Raw genomic sequence first — 22,804 nt, 5'->3', positions numbered from 1 at the left:
AAGAGACTGATACGGAAGTCATTGGCAATTTAGGTAGAGTAATAGAGGTGGAAATCAAATTATGTTCAAGAGAAGGTGAGAAGTAAGACAGACAAGGGTAAACATGACCCTGGTAAATTTTGTTTTGTTTTTTAAATGATCATGGTTGATCCTGTTTAAATGCTGTTGAGAAGAATACAGAGAATCAAAGTCCATAGGGAAGATAATGAGAATACAGTAGAGAGATGATTAGAGACAATGCAGTATAAGAGAAAGAGCTCTAAAATGGAAATCATGAGGCTTAGTTTTTCTTTAGTTCCAACTCCTTGATATTTAAGTTGGTTCATCCACAACAGGGTTGGCAAACTTTTTCCATAAAGGGTTAGGTGGTGAATATTTCACTATTTTACTTTGTGTCTATGCTACACTTAACCATACTCATCTATAACAGGAAATCAGCCCCAGACAATAAGTAAATAAAGAGGCATGGCTATGTTTCAGTAAAACTTATTATGGAATTTGAACTTCATACAGTTTTTCTTGTGACATGAAACATTCTTAAATTTTTTTCAGTCACTTAAAAATATAAAAAGCATTAGCTTGAAGTTCCTACAAAAGCAGGTCGTAGTCTTGACTTAGCCCACGGGTTATAGTTTGCCAACTCCTGATCTATAAAGGGAAACATTGGACTAAAGTGTATTTAATATCTACATTGTGTAGTCTTAATTGAGGAATTCCTGACTTAAATCTTAGTATTTATGTAATTTGTCACCAATATGACCTGATTTAACCCAGTTTTACTAGAAGTAATTACGTATCCCTACCATTTAGAACTCAGAAAAAGAATTCAGAACTTGTGTGTCTAAAGTCTAAACTAATATTTATTCAACATGAACTGTCTCCCAAGATTACTTAAAGAGGGATAATTTTGCCATTATTACAATAATTTCTTGACTAATATTTTAAAGTAGACTTTTTTTATTAAAAGTGTATTGGGGCAGACAGTAAATAAGAAATCAGTATTATTTGGCACAAATAAAAGAAAATGGTAAAAATAGAACATTGTTTGCCCAAAGAGCTTGATGCTGATGCATTTGTTTTAGGAAATATGGACATTAGTAAACTTTTAGAGATGTTAAATTAACAGGAAGTTGATTTATGGACAAGTTTCAATGAACTGAAAATTTCCTCATTAATGCTTTGTATATATCCAAATTTTTCATGAGTTGTCCCATTTGAAAACTTTTCCACAACTGATAGCTGTGGATTATTTCTTTATTTATTTTAGTTACAGATGGACACAATACCTTTATGTATTTATTTTTACGTGGTGCTAGGAATCGAACCCAGTGCCTCATACATGCTAGGTAAGCACTTTACCACTGAGCCACAACCCAGCCCTGATGTTGGTTCTTTAAGAGAACTCTGGCTTGCTCAGTTGTCCAGTTGAAACAATTGTTCTGTGAAGACTTTCTGATACTGATTATGTAAAAGATTTTTGCAAGTTTTTATCTCAAATCTCTGATCTGTAATTGCTAATCTGAAAAACTTGAGTTTCATAAATTTTAAGGATTGTCTTAGGAAACTGTACAAATGTCTTCTTAAAATAGACCATGAGAAAATTAAGTGTTCAGATTGGTTATTTGACATTAAAAGGATTTATTTTTTTGCCACTAATTTGTCTCTGAAAAATGTGTTACCATGCATAGTGCACATAGAAAAAAGTTAGAACTTTCCCAAAGTCCCATCATTAGTTAATTGCAGTGATAGAAATAGAAACAACATCCCTTGACTTCTAATTTGTATATCTTTACAATACTATACTTTTAAAAAAATTTATTCAGGGTCGGGGAGGGGGTTGCTTTACAACTGAGCTACATTCCCAGCCTGTTTTTTATTTTTTGAGACAGGTCTTTCTAAGTTGCTGAGGCTGCCCTTGAATTTGTGATCCTCCTGCCTCAGCCTCTAGATTGCTGGGATTATAGTAGTGCAACACCATGCCAGAAGTATAGCAGCATTATACTTCTTTGTGTGGGGAGTATGGGGGCAATAAATTTTTTTTCTGCTTTTTTAAATACCAGGGGTTGAACTCGGAGGCACTTAACCACAGAGCCACATTCCTAGCCCTTTTTAATATGTTATTTAGAGACAGGGTCTCTGAGTTGCTTAGGGCTCTCCCTAAGTTGCTTAGGGCCTCCCTAAATTGCTGAGGCTGGCATTGAACTTGTGATCCTCCTTCCTCAGCCTTAGAGCCACTGGGATTATAGACATGTGCCACTGAACCCAGGTCTGCATATTTGTTATTGGTGCATTATAGTTGTACAGAAGGGTAAGAGTGGGATTTATTGTTACATATTTATACATGTGTACAATATAACAACGATTTGGCCAGCATCATTCCCCAGTATTTCCCCTTGTACTGTACTTCTTAACAACTCCATAATTTGGATCTATAGCACAGGATCAAGATTACATTTAAGTTACTTGTGTGTGATTATTATGTACCAGATTCTGCAACCATATGACATAATAGATACTATTATTGGCCTTAGAGAAATTAGGCAGTTTGCCCAACATTCTTAATTCATGGTAGAACTAAAATTTGAACCATTATAACATTTCACCTTTATTATTTGGGTCTGGAGTTCCTCTTAGCTTCTGAGACTCTTACATTTACAGAAATTCCCTTGTCTACAGAACCAAGTTTCACTTTTCTCCTTTATTTTTTTAAAGTTTTTTAAATAACTTTTATTTCTTTGACTTGTGAGCTCCTCCAGTACTATTAAGAGGTAACAGTGATAGTAAGCATCCTTATTATATTCTGAGTGTTAGGGCACTTCTGATACTTACCCATTTGCTACCAATATTCAATAATCATCTAAAATCTAGGTATAACTGTTTCTATTTCCATTTGCTAAGACTATTTTTTAAGAATCATAAATGAGTTTTGAGTTTGACTAGGTGTTTTCTCCTGCATCTATTGAGAGAATCACTTCATTTTCTGTAATTGGCTTACATAAGTAAATAAAATGTATGTATTTCCTATTGTTAAATCACTCCTGAGATAAACTCAGTTTTTATGATGTATTAATATTTTCTTTATTTACTTTTAGAATCAATTGTAGCTACTACATTTTATTAATAATAGGGTTGTCCATTCTTTTTATTTCTTAAGTCAGTTTTAATGTTACATTTTCCAAGAATTTGTTTATCTGATCTTTAAGTGTATTGAATTAAATTTGTTTATAATAAACACACACTTTTGGGAAGGGAGTTACCGAGAATTGAGCGTGGGTACTCAACCACATCCCTAGCCCTATTTTGTATTTTATTTAGAGACAGGATCTCACTGAGATGCTTAGAGCCTCGCTGAGGCTGGCTTTGAACTCGTGCTCCTCCTTCCTCCTCCCTCAGCCGTGTTGCTAGAATTACAGGTGTGCTCCACCATGCCTGGTGTGCTCCACCGCGCCTAGCAATAAAAACATTCTTACAATCTATGAGTAGATGTTTTATTTGTTGGGGAACCTATTTTTGGCTCCTCTGTTCTTTAGTTCATTCATTTATTTGAATATCTATTAAGGACCTGTGCATTTACTGTTGCTGAAGTTTTTAGAATTGTTTTTTCTTCTCCTGTCTCATGCTCACCAAGAATATCCCAGAGGACAGCCTGCTCAGCACAAACCCTTAGGATTCAAACTTCCTAATTTAATTTTTGCATATATAAAAATAAATATTAAAAATATATGTAGTGTTTCTAGGACTATTATATATTTTATTATATTTAATGTTTTAACCACTTCATTTACATTATAGAAGAAGTGGTTATAGGCATGTGATACGTGAGTGTAAAGAACTGTGTGCATTTATTACCACTTAATTGTGGCTGATTTGTTTAGGCTGAAATAAAAAGGGTATTATTCCCAATCAAAAGGGTAATAATTGAAAATTTCATGATGTGACTTACTTGAGAATATTGAATACTTTTGTGCTCTGAATACTCATCTTTCATCAGTATGAAATGCAGCTTTTTTGACCCTTAGCACTGAAGAACAAAAACAGTTACTCTCAGAAGGCTCTTTTATAGGAGTAAATTCTACTTGAGGAACATTTTGTAAGAAAATGTGTGACTGAAATCAATCATACAGCTTCTCTGAGTATATAATTTCACTCTAAAGAGAATATCAAGGATTGTCCAGCATTAATAAAGTACATTTCACTGATTTTCCTATACCTATATGTGCTGTTAATATAGATTACAACTAATCAAAGAGTATTTTGTCATAAATCGACAAGTTGTTTTTCCTTCTTCCCTTTAATAAACTTCCAGGTGAACATGGCAGTCTTGAAAACTCTCTCTGAAGCTGGTATATCTTAAGTGCAGGCAACACCCCCCACTAGAGTTTGTCAGCATAGCAAGATGAAAGGGATAATTTTCTTCTCTACCTTCTAGTAATCTCTTGTCTGTTCCCTATTCTGATCTATAACTGTAAAAGTACAAGATTACCTTTTACAAAGGGCACATGAAGGATGGGGACTAGGGGGATCCTTTGTGAACCTCATATAGAATGCTATCCTTTGTGATCCTTCTGTAGAATTTTGACATCTTAATTTGCATTGTGAGCTAATGTTTGAACTAAGCAACTGACAGGTATCAGAAAGCCCATGAACCATATTATGAAATAGTATGAAAAATGACTGCTTATATATATTTCTTTGTGTATGAGCTTGATAGCTTCCGTTTTATATCCAGTTTGAATTTTGCTTGAGAGGTTAGGAATCAGCATTTGTATACATATGTATATGTGTGAAAGAGGGGGTGAGGGATGAAGAGAAGAAGGAAGAGGGAGAAAAACAGGAGAAATATTTTACCACTAATATGCCAATATATGATGCTGTCTTAAACATTTGCAGAATGATATTATGGATTAGTAGTCAATAAGCAATTGACTGTTGTTAGCATCGACTAGTTGTAAGGATAGTCATGCAGTAATTGGTTTACAACTTCCATAAGTTTCTTCAAAGCCAGAGATTCTAATTTAAAGAGGATATCATTTTAGTAACAGAAGTTTATAGGAAAGATAATTTAAAAATAAGAGTATTTAGCAAGAATTTTACCATATGTTAATTTCTTCCTGAAAAGCTTGAACTTACAGATATAAGGGTCCAGTGGAAGAAAACTGCAAGTTTTCTTATACCTGCAAGTTCAAGCTTTTCAGGAAGAAATTCGTTTTGTGAATTACAAGGAAAAGGTATGTTAGAAACAGAAAGAATAAATATCTTGAAATTATATGAAACCAAAATTATTTAATTTTCTATTTTGTGTAACCTGGCAAATTGAGGTTGAAATGTGTTTGCAGTGTGACTAAGAATGTATCATTATTCGATTCCATTTAAGAACTCTTAAATGATTTTTTTGCTATTGTCTTTTATGTATTTATTGACCTTTTGTTTAATAACTTTGGGTTGTTTTTAGGCCACCAACAAAATGGAAATGAAAGAGATTGCTAAACACAAGACATTATGGAAAATGAGTTCAACCAGTGAACCTTTATTCATTACTGGTATAGAAGTCAGTCCTTTGAAGAAATTCACTATTCCAAAGATTAAGAGAAGAGCAGGGAAAGGTAAAATTTCTATGGAATGTGTATTTTTAAAAATAACTATTACTGTATTCCTGATTCTTATGTTCATTTCCTGTTTTCACTCTATGAAATTAAGTTAAGTCAGAACTTTAATTTATTAAATGCACATATACCTCTGTTTCTGCCCAAAGCAGAAAAACACATGTACTCTTACAGTAAATACACTAAAACCCTGGGTATTGTGTGTAAAACAAATGTAAGAAGATTAGCAAAGATAAAGAGAAGTCTATGGACCATATAAGGGACTGAGACTCTGGGTATGATATAATTTCCCTGGATTGATTGTTTCTTCAGTATCTCAGACTGGGTGCCTGCCTCCTAGAAATGCCAACTGGCCTAGACTCCCCACCAAAACAAAAAAACAAACAGACAAAAAATATTGTTCTCTCTTGCCCAAGAACTGAAACAGGCAGCCTAGAAAGACAAAACCCATTTGGATGTGAGGTATCACTCCAAAGCTCCTGTGTTTCTATAGGAATATTCAGAGGTGAAGTGATTGAACTGTGAGAGCCTGTAACCTAATCAATCCATCCTGGCTTTAATGAACTGGGTGGTAACTTTAAACAGATGGGGTATGGCTGGAAAAGGTGGGTCATTGGGGACATGCCCTGGAAGGATATGTCTTCCTGTGGTCCATTTCCTTGTCTTTCTCTGCTTCCTGACCACTATAAGCTGAGAAGTTTTCTTCCACTGGACCCTTCCCCCATGATATGCTCTCTTATGTTGGGCCTAATACCTCTGAAACCTGGAGCCCCATATAAACTTTTCCTCCTTTAAGTTGTTCTTATCCTTTATTTTTGTCACGGTGATGAAAATAGAAGTATAATCTCAAGAATGAAAACACAGCTGGGATCTTTGGCACATGGCTATAGTCCCAGCTACTTGGGAGGCTGAGGCAGGAGGACCATAATTTCAAGGTCAGCCTGGGCAATTTAGCAGACCCTGTCTCAATATAAAAAAAAATGAAATGGCTGGGGATGTAGCTCAGAGGTAGAGCACTCTTTGGTTCAATCCCCAGTACCATATGAATATATAGTAAAGACAAGCCACATACTTACACGTGTATTTGCAAAAGACAGATAAAGGACTGTTAATTAAAATATTACAAAAACTCTTACACTACAACAATAAGGAAACAAAACAGCCCAATTGAAAAATGGGTCAAGGGACTAGGGTTGTTGCTCAGTGCTCACCTAGCATGCATGAGGCACTGGGTTTGATCCTCAGCATCACATAAAAATAAAGATATTGTGTCCACCTCTAACTAAAAAATAAATATTTTTTAAAAAAATGGGTCAAATACAGTAACAGATATTTCAACAAAGAAGACACACATATGGCAAATAAGCATTTGAAAAGATGCTCTACATCATATATCATCAGGGAAATGCAAATTAAAACAATGAGGTACCACCACATACCTACTAGAATAGCCAAAATCGAGAACATTCATGACACCAAATGTTGGTTGGCGTGTGAGCAACAAGAACTCTGATTGCTGGTGGGGATACAAAATGGTACTGCTATTTTAGAAGATGGTTTGGCAGTTTAATACATAACTAAACATACTCTTAGCATGTGCTGTAGCCATTGTGCTTCTTGGTATTTACCCACATGGCTGTTTACAACAGCTTTAGTTGTCACTCCTAAAACTTAGAAAATGTCCTTCAGTAAATGAGAAGATAAATAAAGTAGCATATCCAGTCAATAGAATGTTATTTAGTGCTTAGAAAGAAATGAGTTACCAATTTTATAGGAAAAAAAATGGAGGAACCCTAAATGAACATTGCCGAGTTAAAGCAGCGAATCTGAAGAGCATCCATACTATGTGATTCCAACTGTTGTAACATTCTTGAAAAAGCAAAATGATGGAGGTAGTAAAAATTACCAGTGGTTGCAGGGTTTAGGACAAGGAGAGGAATGAATAAATGGAACACAGAAGACTTTTAGGGCAATGTAACTACTCTGCAGGACACTGTCACACTCTGTATTTAGTGATACTTGGTATCATACATTTTTCAAAAACCCAGAGAAAGTACACCAACAGTGAACCCTAATGTAAACTACAGATCCAGTGATAATTATGTATTAGTGTAAGTTCACGAGTTTTGTACCATTCTCTTAGAGGAGGTTGGAAATAGAGGAGGCTATTTATATGTGAGAATGTGGAGTGATGGGAAATCTATACCTTTCTTTCAAATTTGCTATGGACATGAAACTTCTCTAAAAATTAAAGTCCATGAAGAAGGAAAAACACTGACTGGATAGGTCAAAGAGAGGAATAGTCAAGACAGTGTAAAGAGTGAACCTGGCTAGGGGTGTTGGCATACCCCTGTAATCCAGCTACTCTGGAGGCTGAGAATCAACCAAGTTCTAGGCCAACCTGGACAACTTAGTGACACTCTGTATCAGATAAAAAATAAAGTGCCGGAGATGCCTCTTGGTTCAGTCTACTACAAAAAGAAAAAAATCAGTGAACCTGGATATAGAAAAATAGAAATTATTCAACATACGAACAACATGGGAAAAAGTGAATTTTGAACCCTAGGGGTTTGTGGAACAATAACAAAAATATCTAACATCTTTGTCATTATAGTACTAAAAGGAAAGGAGAAAGACTAAGGTTGAGAAAAACATTTGAAGAAGTGCTGTCTGGAAATTTTCCACATTTGGCAAAAGTTACTAATCTGTATAATAAAGAAGCTGCACAGACATGACAAGCCCAAAGAAATCTTGAAAGCAGCTTGAAAAAACCATACATTATGTATAGGGAAAATTTTTTTTGAATTACAGATTTTCTGTTAGAAATCATGAAAGCCCAAGGAAGAGAGAAAGTTTTCAAATGCAGAAAGAGAACTAAGGATTTAGAGATCTATGCACAGTGCAATGATCCTTTATGATTAGAGATGAAATGGACATTCTTGGATGAACTAAAATTGAAGAATTTTTTCATCACCAGACCTAACATAAAAAAAAATGGGTAAAGTTCTTCGAACAGAAGTTGATAAAAGAAGGAAACAGAGCATCAAGAATGAAGGGAAAATAGTGGAAATAGTAAAATATACATAAATATAAGCCATCTTCTCTTGAATTTTTCTCATATTTGATCATTGTAGCACAAATTACAACATCTGCTGTGAGTTTTTGTGTGTGTGTGTGTATATATGGGGGGGGAAGTATTTTAAGACTGTTTTAAAGTGAGATTGCCATTGGAGGAAAGTGGGAGAATGGTATGTATTCTGGAAGAATTTTACAAGTGTGTTTATGAGACAACAAAGCTTCATTGTACGTGAAGCAAACTAATAGAACTGCCAGGATACAAACCAGAACTGATGTTGGAGACTATGTATTTTTTCTCAGCAATTGATAGACCTACTAGACAAAATCAGCAAGGATATAGAAAAATTTAATATTGTCAACCAATAGATCAGTGTATAAGACAAAAAGTAAAATAGACTTACCTTCCACACACCCATCTCATCAAGGTACACAATATATATTGAGCCATGAGATATATCTCAACATGTTTAAAATAATTAAAATAAAGAGTGTATTTTCTGGGTACATGCAAAGTAGAAATTAATAACAGAAAAAGAAGGCTAGGGTGGAGCTTAGTAGCAGATCTGTGAGGCCCTGGTTCAATTCCTAGCGCCATGAAAAAAAGTGGGGGGGTAATTTCCCCGCCACTTGGGTTTCAAAGAAAATAAATGCATGAATTGAATGAAAATGCACCATATCAAAATTTGAGGAACATAGCCATTAACAAAGACATGTATAATGATAAATAGTTACATTTGAAAAGAAAAGGAGGACTTCAGTGATATAAGTGTCCTTGAAAAAACAAAATATGAGTAAGGTAAGCCTCAGACTAGCCAATGAAAGGAAAATCAGTGAAACAACAACAAAAAAAAATCAGTATTGACAAGCCACTAACAAGCCCCACAAAGGAAAAAGATAAACTACTAATTGCCACTATCAAGAACAAAACGTGTGCCATGGTGGCACACACCTATAATCCCAACACTCCCAGAAGTTTGGGAGATTAAGGCAGGAGTTCGAGGATAGCCTCAGCAATTTAGCAAGGCCTGAAGCACTTAGTGAGACCCTGTCTCAAAATAAAAAATGAGAAAGGGTTGGGGTTGTGGCTCAGTGTTTAAGCATCCCTAGATTCAGTCGTTGGTACAAAAAAAAAAATGTGTTATCACTACCAACCCACAGGCATTGAAAGGATTTTTAGTGAGTACTATGAATAAATCTACACATGTAAATTTAACAACTTAGGTGAAATGGACTAGTTTGTTGAAAAGTACTACTGAAACTCAGTACTAAAAAGATAATTTAAGTAGCCTCGTAACCATTTATGGAAACCATTAAAAAAATTTAACACACTATTGGAAGATAGATCTCCAAGTCCAGATGGCTTCAGTGGAGTAGTTTAATAATGAAAAAATACAAATTCTTCCAGAAAATATAAGTAGAGATAATAATTTTATGAGTGTCAGTATTATACTAGTTCCAAAAATCAGATAAATATTAAAAGAAAATTACAGACCAATGTATAGCATAATTTTGATTCAGATACCCTAACAACATATAGGTAAACCAAATTCAGCAATATTATAAGATGAATTACACACCAAAGCTAAAACAATAAGTGTTTTATTTTCCAACTTTTTTCTTCTTTTTGAGACAGGGTTTTGCTGTCTTGAATTCCTTGGACTTAAACAGTCCTCCTGCCTTAGCCTCCCATGTAGCTGGGACTACATGCACATACCACTGTGCCTAGACTTTGTTTCATGAACACTTTTGTTCAACATAATTCTGGAAATTTCACCCAGAACAGAAAGTCAAGGAAAGAAATTAACAGGCACACACATTTTTAAAAGAAAAAAGAAAACTGACACTATTTAAGGGGCTGGGAATGTGGCTTAAGCGGTAGCGCGCTTGCCTGGCATGCGTGCGGCCCAGGTTCAATCCTCAGCACCACATACAAAGATGTTGTGTCCACCGAAAACTAAAAAAATAAATATTAAAAAATTCTCTCTCTCTCTCTTAAAAAAAAACTGACACTATTTAAGTCTATGGTCTGCCTAGACAATCCCAAGTGATCTGCAAAACAAGGAAAAGAGGGGTGGGGCAAAGAGAGGAGGTGAAGAGAGAGACCTAGAACAATTAATTCAGCAAAGTCACTGGATACAAGACCAAAATAGAAATATTTCATTGTATTTCTGTGTACTAGCAAAGAACACAGAAATCAAAATTAAAAATAGTGCCATCTACAATAGCTCAAAAAGTGAAACCATATAAATTTAACAAGACATAAGAATTTTATGCTTAAAACTATAAAACTCTGATTTAACAAACAAAATTTGAATGAATTGAGAGAGGTAGTATTTCAGGAATTAAAAAACAGCATAATGAAGATGTCAGTTCACCACAAATTTAAAAGTAGCTTTATTACTTTTCCTAGTAAAAGCCCTACAAGATTTTTCATAAATAAACAAGCTGACTGACATTTACAAAGGAAGGCAAACTAGAATAGCTGAAACAGTTTTGTAATAGAAATGTGGGATTATTCTATTAAATGAAGTCTTACTATATAATACAGTAATTAGAATGTGATATTGGCAGAGACTGACATAGAGCAGTGGAATAGATTCCGGACATAGACCCACACAAATATACCAAACTGATTTTCTTTCTGGTTATTTTCAATATTTATTGATTTTTGTTGTTTCATTGATTTTCCTTTTATTGGCTAGTCTGAGGCTTATCTTACTCATATTTTTCAAGGACACTTAGATCACTGAACTGAAATCCTCCTTTTCAAATGTAACCATTATCTTAAAAAATGTATTTTCTATGCAAGGCACATTATAACCTTCCTGAGCTTAAAAACACTAAGCTTCACTTCAGCATTACATCTGGGGACCAGTTTAAACAACAAAATCACCAATAACAACAAGAAAAAAGTAAAACTAAAACTGCAAAAAGGACACTTAATGCTGTCTGAGAAAGAAACAAGATGGCAGAGCATTACCCTTATCTGACCTTACCTGGGAACATGTGCACTGGGCAACTCAAATTTTGGGCTGCTATCCACACATCCGTGGAAGCATTGTTTATCAATTTTGGCTTACAAATAAAAAAGCACAGGCACTGTGCTGGAGTTGTGGCTGAGTGGTAGAGCACTTGCCTAGCACATGTGAGGCACTGGGTTCAATCCTTGGAACCACATAAAAATAAATAAAGCCCACAAGAGTACCTTAAAAAGAAAAAAGAAAAAAAGAAAGTACTACTGAGTACTGATTATAAATTTTACCAAGTAGAAAAATTAAAAATACAGAATATTCAAATTGTAAGGACTGACTATACAGAAGAAAAACAATTTCTATGTATATAAACTTAATGCTACCATACACTAATCAATGGAATAAGTTAAAACAATGGAAAAACTAGTATCAATATTATAAGTAGCTGATTTTCAAAATCAACTTATCATTGACTCAAATAAAACTAATTTTCAGTTGAGGAAAGGTAAATCAGATGTTGCTAGAGCAAGTGCACATCCATAGGCTAAAAAAAAAATTTACCCTAACCTTACATAAATAATTTGAAATGATTCCTGAGTTTAAAATGTAAAACTTAAAACGTGGGAGAACATTTTCAGAATCTTGGCCTAGATGGAAGAGTTCTTAGATACTAAAAGCATAATCCATTTTAAAAAGTCAATAAGTTGACTTTATCAAAATTGGAAATTTTTGTTCTATGAAAGACCTTGTTAGCAAGCTAAGAATGGTGGGAAACATTTCTAAATCATGATTCTGATAAATGACTCATAGCTAGAGCATATAAAGCACTAATAAAACCTCTAATAACCTATCTATAACAGCTGAAGAACTTGAGCTCAGGAAAAAGAGGTCATTAACCATAAACCAAAAAAAAAATGCAGCTACTAATAGGGGTAGGATTTAAGTCCTGCAAGATTTTGACCAGAGTCCTTTGTTGCTTCTGTGATTTAGTAGTGCCTCTCCCCTTCACCATCCCCCCCCAAAAAAAAGAAAAAGTCAACAAAAAAGGAAACCAATTAGAAAACAAGAAAAAGACATGAACAGACTTTGAACAAAGGGAATATACTGATGGCAAATAGGCAAATACAAAGGTGTTCAACCTCCTAGCCATTAAGAAAATGCATATGGAGAGATGCTGTATTGGTGAGAGTGGGTACCGATCGCAGCTGAAGACCTGAAGAGAACTTGCTGCCGAGGACATTTTGAAGGTTTTGTTGGCTGGAAGAGGCGTCTCTGGAATTCCATCCCAGATCTTTCTTCAGGATTTGAAGAAAATTAAATTAGGACCATGGGGACACAGAAGGTGACCCCATCTCTGATCTTTGCTGTCTCTGTTGCTACAATTGGCTCTTTCCAGTTTGGCTACAACACTGGAGTCATCAATGCTCCTGAGACTATCATAAAAGACTTTCTCAACTATACTTTGGAAGAGAGATTGGAAGACATTCCTAGTAAAACATTGCTTACAACCCTCTGGTCCTTGTCTGTGGCCATCTTCTCTGTTGGTGGCATGATGGGCTCCTTTTCTGTTGGACTCTTTGTCAACCGCTTTGGCAGGCACAATTCAATACTTATAGTCAACCTGTTGGCTATTGCTGGTGGCTGCCTCATGGGGTTCTGCAAGATTGCTGAGTCCGTTGAGATGTTAATCCTGGGCCGCTTGATTATTGGACTTTTCTGTGGACTCTGTACAGGTTTTGTGCCCATGTACATTGGAGAAGTATCTCCTACTGCTCTGAGAGGTGCCTTTGGCACTCTCAACCAGCTGGGGATCGTCATTGGGATTCTGGTGGCTCAGATATTTGGTCTGGGATTTATCCTGGGATCTGAAGATCTGTGGCCTGTGCTGTTGGGCTTAACAATTATTCCAGCTATCCTACAAAGTATAGCCCTTCCATTTTGCCCTGAAAGTCCTAGATTCTTGCTCATTAATAGAAAAGAAGAGGAGAATGCTAAGAGGATCCTCCAACGGTTATGGGGCACACCAGATGTGAACCAGGATATCCTGGAACTGAAAGAAGAGAGTGTTAGAATGTCACAAGAAAAGCAAGTCTCTGTGCTGCAGCTCTTTAAGTCACCCAACTACCAACAACCCCTCCTCATTTCCATTGTGCTTCAGCTCTCCCAGCAGCTCTCTGGGATCAATGCTGTGTTCTATTACTCAACAGGAATCTTTAAGGAAGCAGGTGTTGATGAGCCAATATATGCTACCATTGGAGCCGGTGTTGTTAATACTATTTTCACTGTAGTTTCTCTGTTTCTGGTGGAAAGGGCAGGAAGAAGGACTTTACATATGATAGGCCTTTGAGGAATGGCTATATGTTCCATCATCATGACTATTTCTTTGTTATTGAAGGATAACTATAATGCAATGAGCTTTGTCTGTATCACAGCTATCTTGATCTATGTGGCCTTCTTTGAGATTGGACCAGGCCCTATTCCATGGTTTATTGTGGCTGAACTCTTTGAACAGGGACCACGCCCAGCAGCCATGGCAGTAGCTGGTTGTTCTAACTGGACCTCCAACTTTTTGGTTGGACTGCTCTTTCTCTCAGCTGCAGCCTATTTGGGAGCCTATGTTTTTCTTATCTTCGCCACTTTCCTCATTATCTTCCTGGTCTTCACCTTCTTCAAAGTCCCTGAGACCCGAGGCAGGACTTTTGAGGATATCACACGGGCCTTTGAAGGGCATGGTAATGAGTCCAATAATAGAGCTGGGAAAGGCTCTGTGGGGGAGATGAACAGCAGCCAGCCTGCTAAGGAGAATACCACCAATGTCTAGTCAGACCTCCTTCCACCTCTCTCCCAACATGGAAAGCAACCTCTCCCTGAATAGAGAGAGAAACTTCATCAGGATGAACCCAGGACTGCTTCCGAATGCTGCTACTTGATTCCCTTCTCATCCCTCATACTTCTGAACACTCAGATGAGCCCAGTGTTGGGGTTAGTCAGATCTTCAATGCTTTTTAAATATTTCATTTCTTGGACATTCTCTCCTGTTTAGGAGAGACCAAGTGAACCGACCTTCTTCATTTCAGGAGGGATTGGCTGGTTGGCATATGACAACATTGCCAGCTCTTCTTCCCTTAGGTTCTAATGCCTCACTGGGGCACATAGGGGAGTAAAGAGTTAGGGTGCAGTTCCCCCAACCTCAGACTTGTCAGGAAGCAGATATACATAGTGTGGAGGGTTATGGGGAATTAAATAAGAGCACCTTCCTCACTTTCACACAGCTCTGCACAGCAAAGTAACTTGAGTTTTATTTATTTTATCTTCTGGTTTTATTGCATAAATATTTATTTTTTTAAGTGTAAAGTAATTTTACCAAATAATGAAAATATAAGGAAATAAAGGTTAGAGAGAGGTGTTTAAAGAGGTTCTAGGGCAAAGACGATTTGATACTGGAGAGGTACAACAAGAAGGAAGAATTGAGGAAGAAATATCTGTTGGTGGAGGGTATGTGATATGGTGCCTGAAATCTGCATGTTGCCTAATGACAATGTGTTCCAGACAGAAATTTAGTTTGATTTCTCAGTCATGTGCCTGTATAAAAAAGCTACTGGTTTCCTTTGGGATTTTTCTTTAAGATTATAGTTTATAGTATTACTTGAAATCTAATGTTTATTAAGATGGGTGTTATAGTTAATGGCGGTTGATGGGTTTTAATTTTGGATGGAGTCCAGAGAAGGGAAGGATGTTTATTTGCAGAAAGCCTTCCTAGTCCAAACAACTCCTTCCCCTGATAGTGGACTCATATGCTTTAAGTAATTCCATCACCTATCTGGTGGCAGAGCCCTCCAAATGAGAAACAAACAAACAAAAAAATTGGTTACCTCTTAGGTGTTCGGTATTTCTTCACTTTGTTCTTTAAGATTTTATGTTTTAACTTGTTTTAAAGGGATTCAAAGGAAAATGTTTATAGCTAAATTGGAATTTGTAACCTCAGCTCTGGGAGAGGGTTTTTTATTAATTTTTTTTAAACAATTATCTAGTTTTAGTATTTTTGCTCTAAGGTCATGGCATGCCTGTCTGTGTCTGTTACGTGTCAAAATTATTCTATTACCATGTTACTCTGATACTATATCAGGTACCCTTAGGGGACTTGAATCTTTCTGATAGACACATTTGAAATAGTATGAGTAAATGTACAGTGTAGCCCACACTTGAGAGAATACGAATGTATGTGCACTGTCACTTTGCTCTGGTTGAAAGTAGTTTATTGTTCCTTTGTTCCTATAGTCTTCTTTTGGATCGACTGTATTAAAACTCATCCCTATGTACATACGTAACACTGCCTCTGCTGGGTGGAACTTTAGATTTCTGGTTCATCTGGCTACCTTTCTCTATTGGAGTGGAGGAGAGCTTCTACATCTTGAGGTTGAGGGTGGAGGAGGGTTCAGCCTTACTACAGATGGGAGAGACAATGGGAATAGGAAAGAGTGTAAGATCAGGGCATGTGGCTCTTGGGGATGTTGGATATGGGAAGAAGGAGGCATTCTCTTAAGAGAAACAAAGGAAGACTGGAGTGTTTCAGAGGGTTAGAGATGGTGAGATTTACTCCTGCCCTATAGAGGTCCTGGACACCTCCACAATCATCTCCAAATTCCCCAGTACATTTGTAAGTGGAGATTGGCCCTGATGACACTCAGCCTCTTCCCTTTTTCATAGATTGCCTGATCTCCCTTCCCTCTTTGGTGCTTACTCATGTCAGACCCTTTAGCCAAACCTTTGCATATAACAGTATTTTACTCTTCAGTTCTCATCATTCCCTCTGGTCATTGAGCCTTTAGAAGAAAACTCGCATAGCTATGGAGCAATGCTTTGTTGGAAAAGGGGACTTACCTGACTTTACCTCTTCTGGCTCCTCAGTGCGTTGGCAGTTAAGCAGCGTAGAACTTCTCCCACTTTTCAATGACCAGGTTGTGAATATTTCCATATGAATTTTCTATTAATGTTATTGTGGTTCTTTGTTTTGAAATAAAAATTCTGAATGTACAAAAAAAAAGAAAATGCATATGAAAACCACCAATATAACTATACAACTAAAACAAGGATAATGATGCTGAGTGCTGGAGAGGATGTGGAGGAACCAAATCACTGGTATATTGCCAGTGGGGATATTAAGATAGCACAGGCACTCTGTAAATTTTGGTGTTTCTCCAGAAGCTAAACATTGCACCTAAGATATGAACCAGCAATATGAACATTTATCCTTGGGAAATAAAAACTTAGGTACACACAAATACCTGGGCAGGAATGGTGGTAGCAACTTTATTTGTAATCACCAAAAATTGACAACCACCCAAATTTCCAATGAGTGAATGGTTAAAATATGGCACATTTGTACGGTAGAATACTATTCAACAATAAAAAAAAATGATCTGATACAACAACTTGGCTGGATCCTCAGGGCAATGAGTGGGAAAAAACAAATTTTCTACACTTTGCATACTACAAAATTTCATTTAGAAACCAATATTGAAATGATAAAAGTATGGAAATGGACGGATTATAATTTCCAAGGACATAGGGACAGGCAAGAGAAATGGGGAAGGGTATTCCTAGTTTGACTATGTATACATATTATAGATGTTATATGTACTTTACATGTAATGCATATATGGTGAATATGATTCATCTATTGCATAATTTATATTATACTTTATATATTGTTACATATACAAAGGAATTACACAAAGGAAATCTTTTTGGTAATGGAACAATTCTGCATCTTGTAGTGGTTGCATATAACTATACACATATGCATATGTGCATATGAAACTGGTAAAATCTTAAGAAGGTATGTGGATTGTACCAAGGTCAATTAAAATGTATTTATAGTCAAATAAAATGTGAGGAAACTGGGTTAGGGGATATAGGGCTTGTTTCTACTGTTTTGCAACTTCCTGTGAATCAATTATCATTTTAAAATAGTTAAAAACTTACCCATCCACAAAAGCATTTGTTATAAAATTATCAAAATTTGTAATAATTGTTACAAATATTAAAATGAAAATTAGTTTTATTTGAGTCAATAATGAGATGATTTTGAAAATCAGCTACTTATAATATTGATACTAGTTTTTCCATTGTTTTAACTTATTCCATTGATTAGATTAATGTTAGGTATGGTATCATTAAGTTTTGATACATAGAAATTGCTTTTCTTCTGTATAGTCAGTCCTTACTATTTGAATATTCTGTATTTTTAATTTTTCTACTTGGTAAAATTCATAATCAGTACTCAGTAGTGCTTTCTTTTTTTTCTTTTTCTTTAAGGTAGACTCTTGTGGGCTTTATTTTATTTATTTTTATGTGGTTCTAAGGATTGAACCCAGTGCCTCACATGTGCTAGGCAAGTGCTCTACCACTCAGCCACAACTCCAGCACAGTGCCTGTGCTTTTTTATTTGTAAGCCAAAATTGATAAACAATGCTTCCACGGATGTGTGGATAGCAGCCCAAAATTTGAGTTGCCCAGTGCACATGTTCTCAGGTAAGGTCAGATAAGGGTAATGCTCTGCCATCTTGTTTCTTTCTCAGACAGCATTAAGTGTCCTTTTTGCAGTTTTAGTTTTACTTTTTTCTTGTTGTTATTGGTGATTTTGTTGTTTAAACTGGTCCCCAGATGTAATGCTGAAGTGAAGCTTAGTGTTTTTAAGCTCAGGAAGGTTATGATGTGCCTTGCATAGAAAATACATTTTTTAAGATAATATTCATTCAAGCTCAAGTTCATTGTCAACGAATCAATAATGTAGCACATATAGAAAAAGGGAGAAATTTTTATGTCCATACATCAGTCCTTACCAAAAAGTGCTAAAGCAATAACATCTGTATTGCCTGGTGAAGCTATGGAGAAGTAGCTAACTTTCATAGACTCATGACAGCTTATAAGCACAGTGGGTAGCATTGTTGTGAGGCTAAAAGCTGATGGAACTTAAAGTCACATTATCCAGTATCAGAAAGGTATATCATTACCCTTCTGGGCTAGTGCTGGCTATCTGATGTATTCCCAAAAGTGATGTGACATGAAAGATGTTAAACTTGTAGGCATGTCTGTTCTTCAGATCAGGAGGTTTGAAGAGGAATTTTTAAACCACCTGCTGAGTGTTATATAGGAAAAAAAGGGGTAGCTATATGGAAGAGCAAATTTTCAATGCTGATAGACTTATTTGTTTTACAGGGATATTGACAACATAGCTATGTAATGCTAATGGCATTTGAATCGTCAAATATTTAAGGACTGGGATGAAGCTCATGAAAGAACAATTGCTTAGCATGCAGGAGGCACTGGGTTTGATTCCCAGCACTGAAAAAAATTGAAAAAATTTTACTATATTCACAGAAACCTAAGCCTTTTCCGCAAGAGTAATAGTGCAGTATTCAGTAATTGAGTATTTATGGTGACATTGTGAAACTTAACTATCACAAATAACAAGAAACAACCATATTTTCTCCCTGCTTTCCTTTTGAGTACACTTTTTAAAGGTTTTTATCCTTTTATTCATGTGCCTTGCTCATTGTCTCCTGAAAAAGTTGTTTCTTCTTATTCATGCCACAGTATCAGCCAGCAACTTGCAGCAATGTTCGGATACTTGTGCAAATCAAAATAAGTAGATAGTTTTCTAGTATGTGGGTTGCCTTAACTTTGCTTGGGAATGACAAGAAACATGCATGTGTTAACATTAGCTGCCAAGTTTAAACTGAAAATTAGTAATCTGGGCTGGGGTTGTGGCTCAGTAGCTGAGTGCTTGCCTGGCATGTGTGAGGCACTGGATTTGATCCTCAGCACCACATATAAATAAATAAAAGTCCATTGACAACTAAAAAAATATTTTAAAAAAAAGAAAATTAGTATTCTGAATTTCAGGACAGTCTTCGAATGTGTAGTCAACTTTGAAGAACTACTGTAGGCATGTGAAGAAAAAGCAAGGTTTGTGTATTGTTTTACCTCATATAGGAGGTCCAATTTACTGTGGTGGAACTTAAACTGTTGTTAATGAATTTCCAAGTACTTGAATATTTGTCTTACAATAGATATACAGTTTTCATTGTCATTTTAAAAACAAATAACAACTCTTCCCCTTTCTTTTTCTTTATCTGTAGTTTACTTGTCACCTTGTTGTACCAATACTAGGGAGTATAGTTTCATACATGACACTCTTAACCAGTGCAGGCTTGATGTAAGCTGTGATCTGCAGTCCTCATGGCAGTTTGGTGATACAAAACTGATTCACAATGAAGATCTGGAAAAAAATTTTACTGCAAAGAGGTAAGTTACTATGACCTAAACAAGTTTGAAATTTTTGTTTTTACTCTGAAGTTTTATGATAATTTATTTCTACCACTTGAGATATAATAAAAATTACTAGAAAAGAAGTACAGAAATTATTAATAAGCATTACTAAGGAATTAAGTACAGAATATTATTTTGATACCTTTGTTTAGATTTTGTAATATTAAAAAGTTAAATGTGAGATTTGGCTAGCAAGTTTTATTTACTAATGGAATCAGATTTTCAGACACCCTCTTCTAGTTTTTTAATCTTTATGAATTTTTCAGAAGCATGCATCAGCATATTTATTAAGCAGCTGTTTTGTAGATCCCCATATATCCTGGATAATGTAAAAGAATGAGTAATCATAAAGTAACTTTTTTCTTTGACTGAACTCTTAAAGAGACTGAGTTGATGCTTTAATTAAGAAAAAGGATTATTTGACTATTACCATCCTCCCACTAAAACTGTTCCTTCTGCATTGTTGCTGTTGTTTCTGACAATTTTTAAAATGCCTTTTCAGCTTTTTGGGAAAGCACATTACATTATTTTTTTAATACTAAATAATATGAAAATTCTCACATTAAATATATTATAGGTATGGTATGAATGTTGTGTGAAGACAATTTAGATTAGCATTTTAATTTTCTGAACTTGTCTGTTTTACTATTTAGTACTTTTAAACTATAGCTTAATAGACCCTGAGTTGAATTTTTATGTTTTGTTTTCTCTTTTTGTTTTATAATTAGTTCTGCCCCACTTTGTATGAATTTGGAGATTTGGAATTTGTGGGTATGACAAGAGTTAGTTGTGATATCTATTCTCCCCTCTAAAAACTACAGCTTTGCGTTTTGGTGGAAAGGACAATATATATTCTACCACTTTCATATTAAAGTAGCAGTTTGATCAAAGAGTTTTTGGCACTCTTCTTTGATTAGGTATTTACAATGTTAGTATTCTGAATTTCAGGACAGTCTTTGAATTGATTAGGTATTTACAATGTTGTCCTTTCAATCAGTGACTTTTTTGTAATTAGTGTTACAGAAAATTTAGAACAACTACCTGATGATATGGGAAACTCCTTTGTTTCCCATACATAGTACTTTATAGAATTTACCACAATATATTGGTTTGTATCCTACTATGTTGTGGGAGTATTGTCATAGTACAAAACAATGTGTGGTTAAATGTTAAGTTACATTTCTATGAATAACCTTAAGGCATATAAAAAATAAAAGGTAAAATATCCAAAATAATTAGCAGCAGAGACTAACAAACAGAATGGAGAGATGAAAAGAATAACTATTAATAATATTGACTACCTCTGGCTTTTCTTTTCATTTCTCATCTTAGAGGAGGAAATCAGTATATAAGTCTGAAATCTCAAGAAAAGCAAGTAACTTCAAGAACATAGTAGTCTCCACTTCTTATCAACATTTTGTCTGCTAATTCTTAAATTTTAAAATCAGCAAAACATTCATTTAAACTTGTGTATTTGAGTATTTACTGAATCAGACATTATATTTGATAACTTCAGTTTTCTCTTCAAGTCTAAAATGTTCCCATTCTACTAGTGAAGATATACAGATAAATTTAAGATAATATGATGTTGCACATGCCTATAATTCCAGCAGCTCCAAACGCTGAGGCAGGAGGATCACAAGTTCAAAGCTAGCTTCAGCAATTTATCAAGACCCCAAGAAACTTAGCCAGACCCTGTCTCAAAATAAAAAATGAAAAGGTAGTTAAAAAAAAAAAGGTAAAAAGATTTTAAAAATAGACTATATCTTATTAAAAACAAATAAATAAATAAAAAGGGCTGGGGATATGACTCAGTGGTTAAGCCCTTCTGAGTTCAATCCCAGGTACCAAAAAATAAAACTTAAAAAAATATATAATGTTATATTTAATATAATATTTATATGTAAGGAATTAATTGTTCCCCTAAGATCCTTGGAAGAGCCAGACATGGTGGCACATACCTGTAATCCCAGTAACTCGGGAGGCTGAGGCAGAATTGTGAGTACAAGCCAGCTTTAGCAATTTAGCTTGGCCCTAAGGCAACTCAGTGAGACCCTTTATCTAAATAAAATGTAAAAGTAAAAATATATATAAATAAATATATATATATACACAAATATATGTCATTGAGAGAAGTTTTGTTTTGAATAGTTAAGAAACTTGAGTTAGTTTTACTAGATGAGAGAGAAATGAATTTAGCTCTCCTTAAGTCCATTAACTTGTTTGAATCAGGTTTGTTTTTGTTTTGAGATAAATTTTAAATATTTTATTAATGTGAAAAATATAATTTTAAACATTAATACTCTGCCTCATTGAATTTTTATTTAAATGTCTGAGTTTACGTTTTATCCCATATGCATAGTTTGAGCCATTCATAGTTAATATCATCAACTTTATCAATTATTGGTTCCAAGGGTATACGTACTAAACCAGCTTGAACCAATACCATACTGAGAAAAGACTGTCTTGTAGTCTCTGGGAAAATTGAAACCAATTTGATATGAACAAATTTTTCCAGCTACTGATAGCAGCATTCTTGGAATAATAGAAGCTAGTGTTAGGATGATCCCAAAGCTAAGGACAGCAGAGCAGAGATGGGAAAGACCTGGATCTCTGATAACATATACACTTCTGGAGTCACAAAATCATTTAATCCTGTAAGGGCAGCCTGATTTCTGAACTTCATGTTATGAGAAAGTTAACTTATTTCTAATCCAGTTTGAATGGATTTCTGTACTTGAAGTCAATGGCATCCCAACCAGAACTGACTTTAATACCTGCAGAAGGCTATTTGCTCATAATAGATTATAAAGTATG

At 35.2% G+C, this 22,804-nt stretch overlaps 2 protein-coding genes across 2 annotated transcripts in view; both read left to right on the top strand.

The window, feature by feature from the left end:
* The window catches only part of Tex15 (testis expressed 15, meiosis and synapsis associated), a 90,080-nt gene that overhangs the window by 24,015 nt on the left and 43,261 nt on the right, over positions 1–22,804 (top strand). The window contains exons 3-4 of the mRNA XM_005340382.5: positions 5,453–5,603; positions 19,798–19,963. Of these exons, the coding sequence (XP_005340439.3) occupies positions 5,465–5,603; positions 19,798–19,963 (305 nt within the window). The 5' untranslated portion in view covers positions 5,453–5,464. The remainder of the gene's footprint in view (positions 1–5,452; positions 5,604–19,797; positions 19,964–22,804) is intronic.
* Positions 12,803–15,494, top strand: LOC101958832 (solute carrier family 2, facilitated glucose transporter member 3). Its single transcript, XM_005340380.5, has one exon. The coding sequence runs from the start codon at positions 12,981–12,983 to the stop codon at positions 13,998–14,000; it is 1,020 nt and encodes a 339-aa protein (XP_005340437.2). The 5' UTR covers positions 12,803–12,980; the 3' UTR covers positions 14,001–15,494.

Source organism: Ictidomys tridecemlineatus, chromosome 14 (assembly GCF_052094955.1).
Source record: "Ictidomys tridecemlineatus isolate mIctTri1 chromosome 14, mIctTri1.hap1, whole genome shotgun sequence".
Taxonomy (NCBI): domain Eukaryota; kingdom Metazoa; phylum Chordata; class Mammalia; order Rodentia; family Sciuridae; genus Ictidomys; species Ictidomys tridecemlineatus.
Note: the sequence above shows the minus strand (reverse complement) of the source record. Positions and strands in the feature narration are given on the sequence as shown.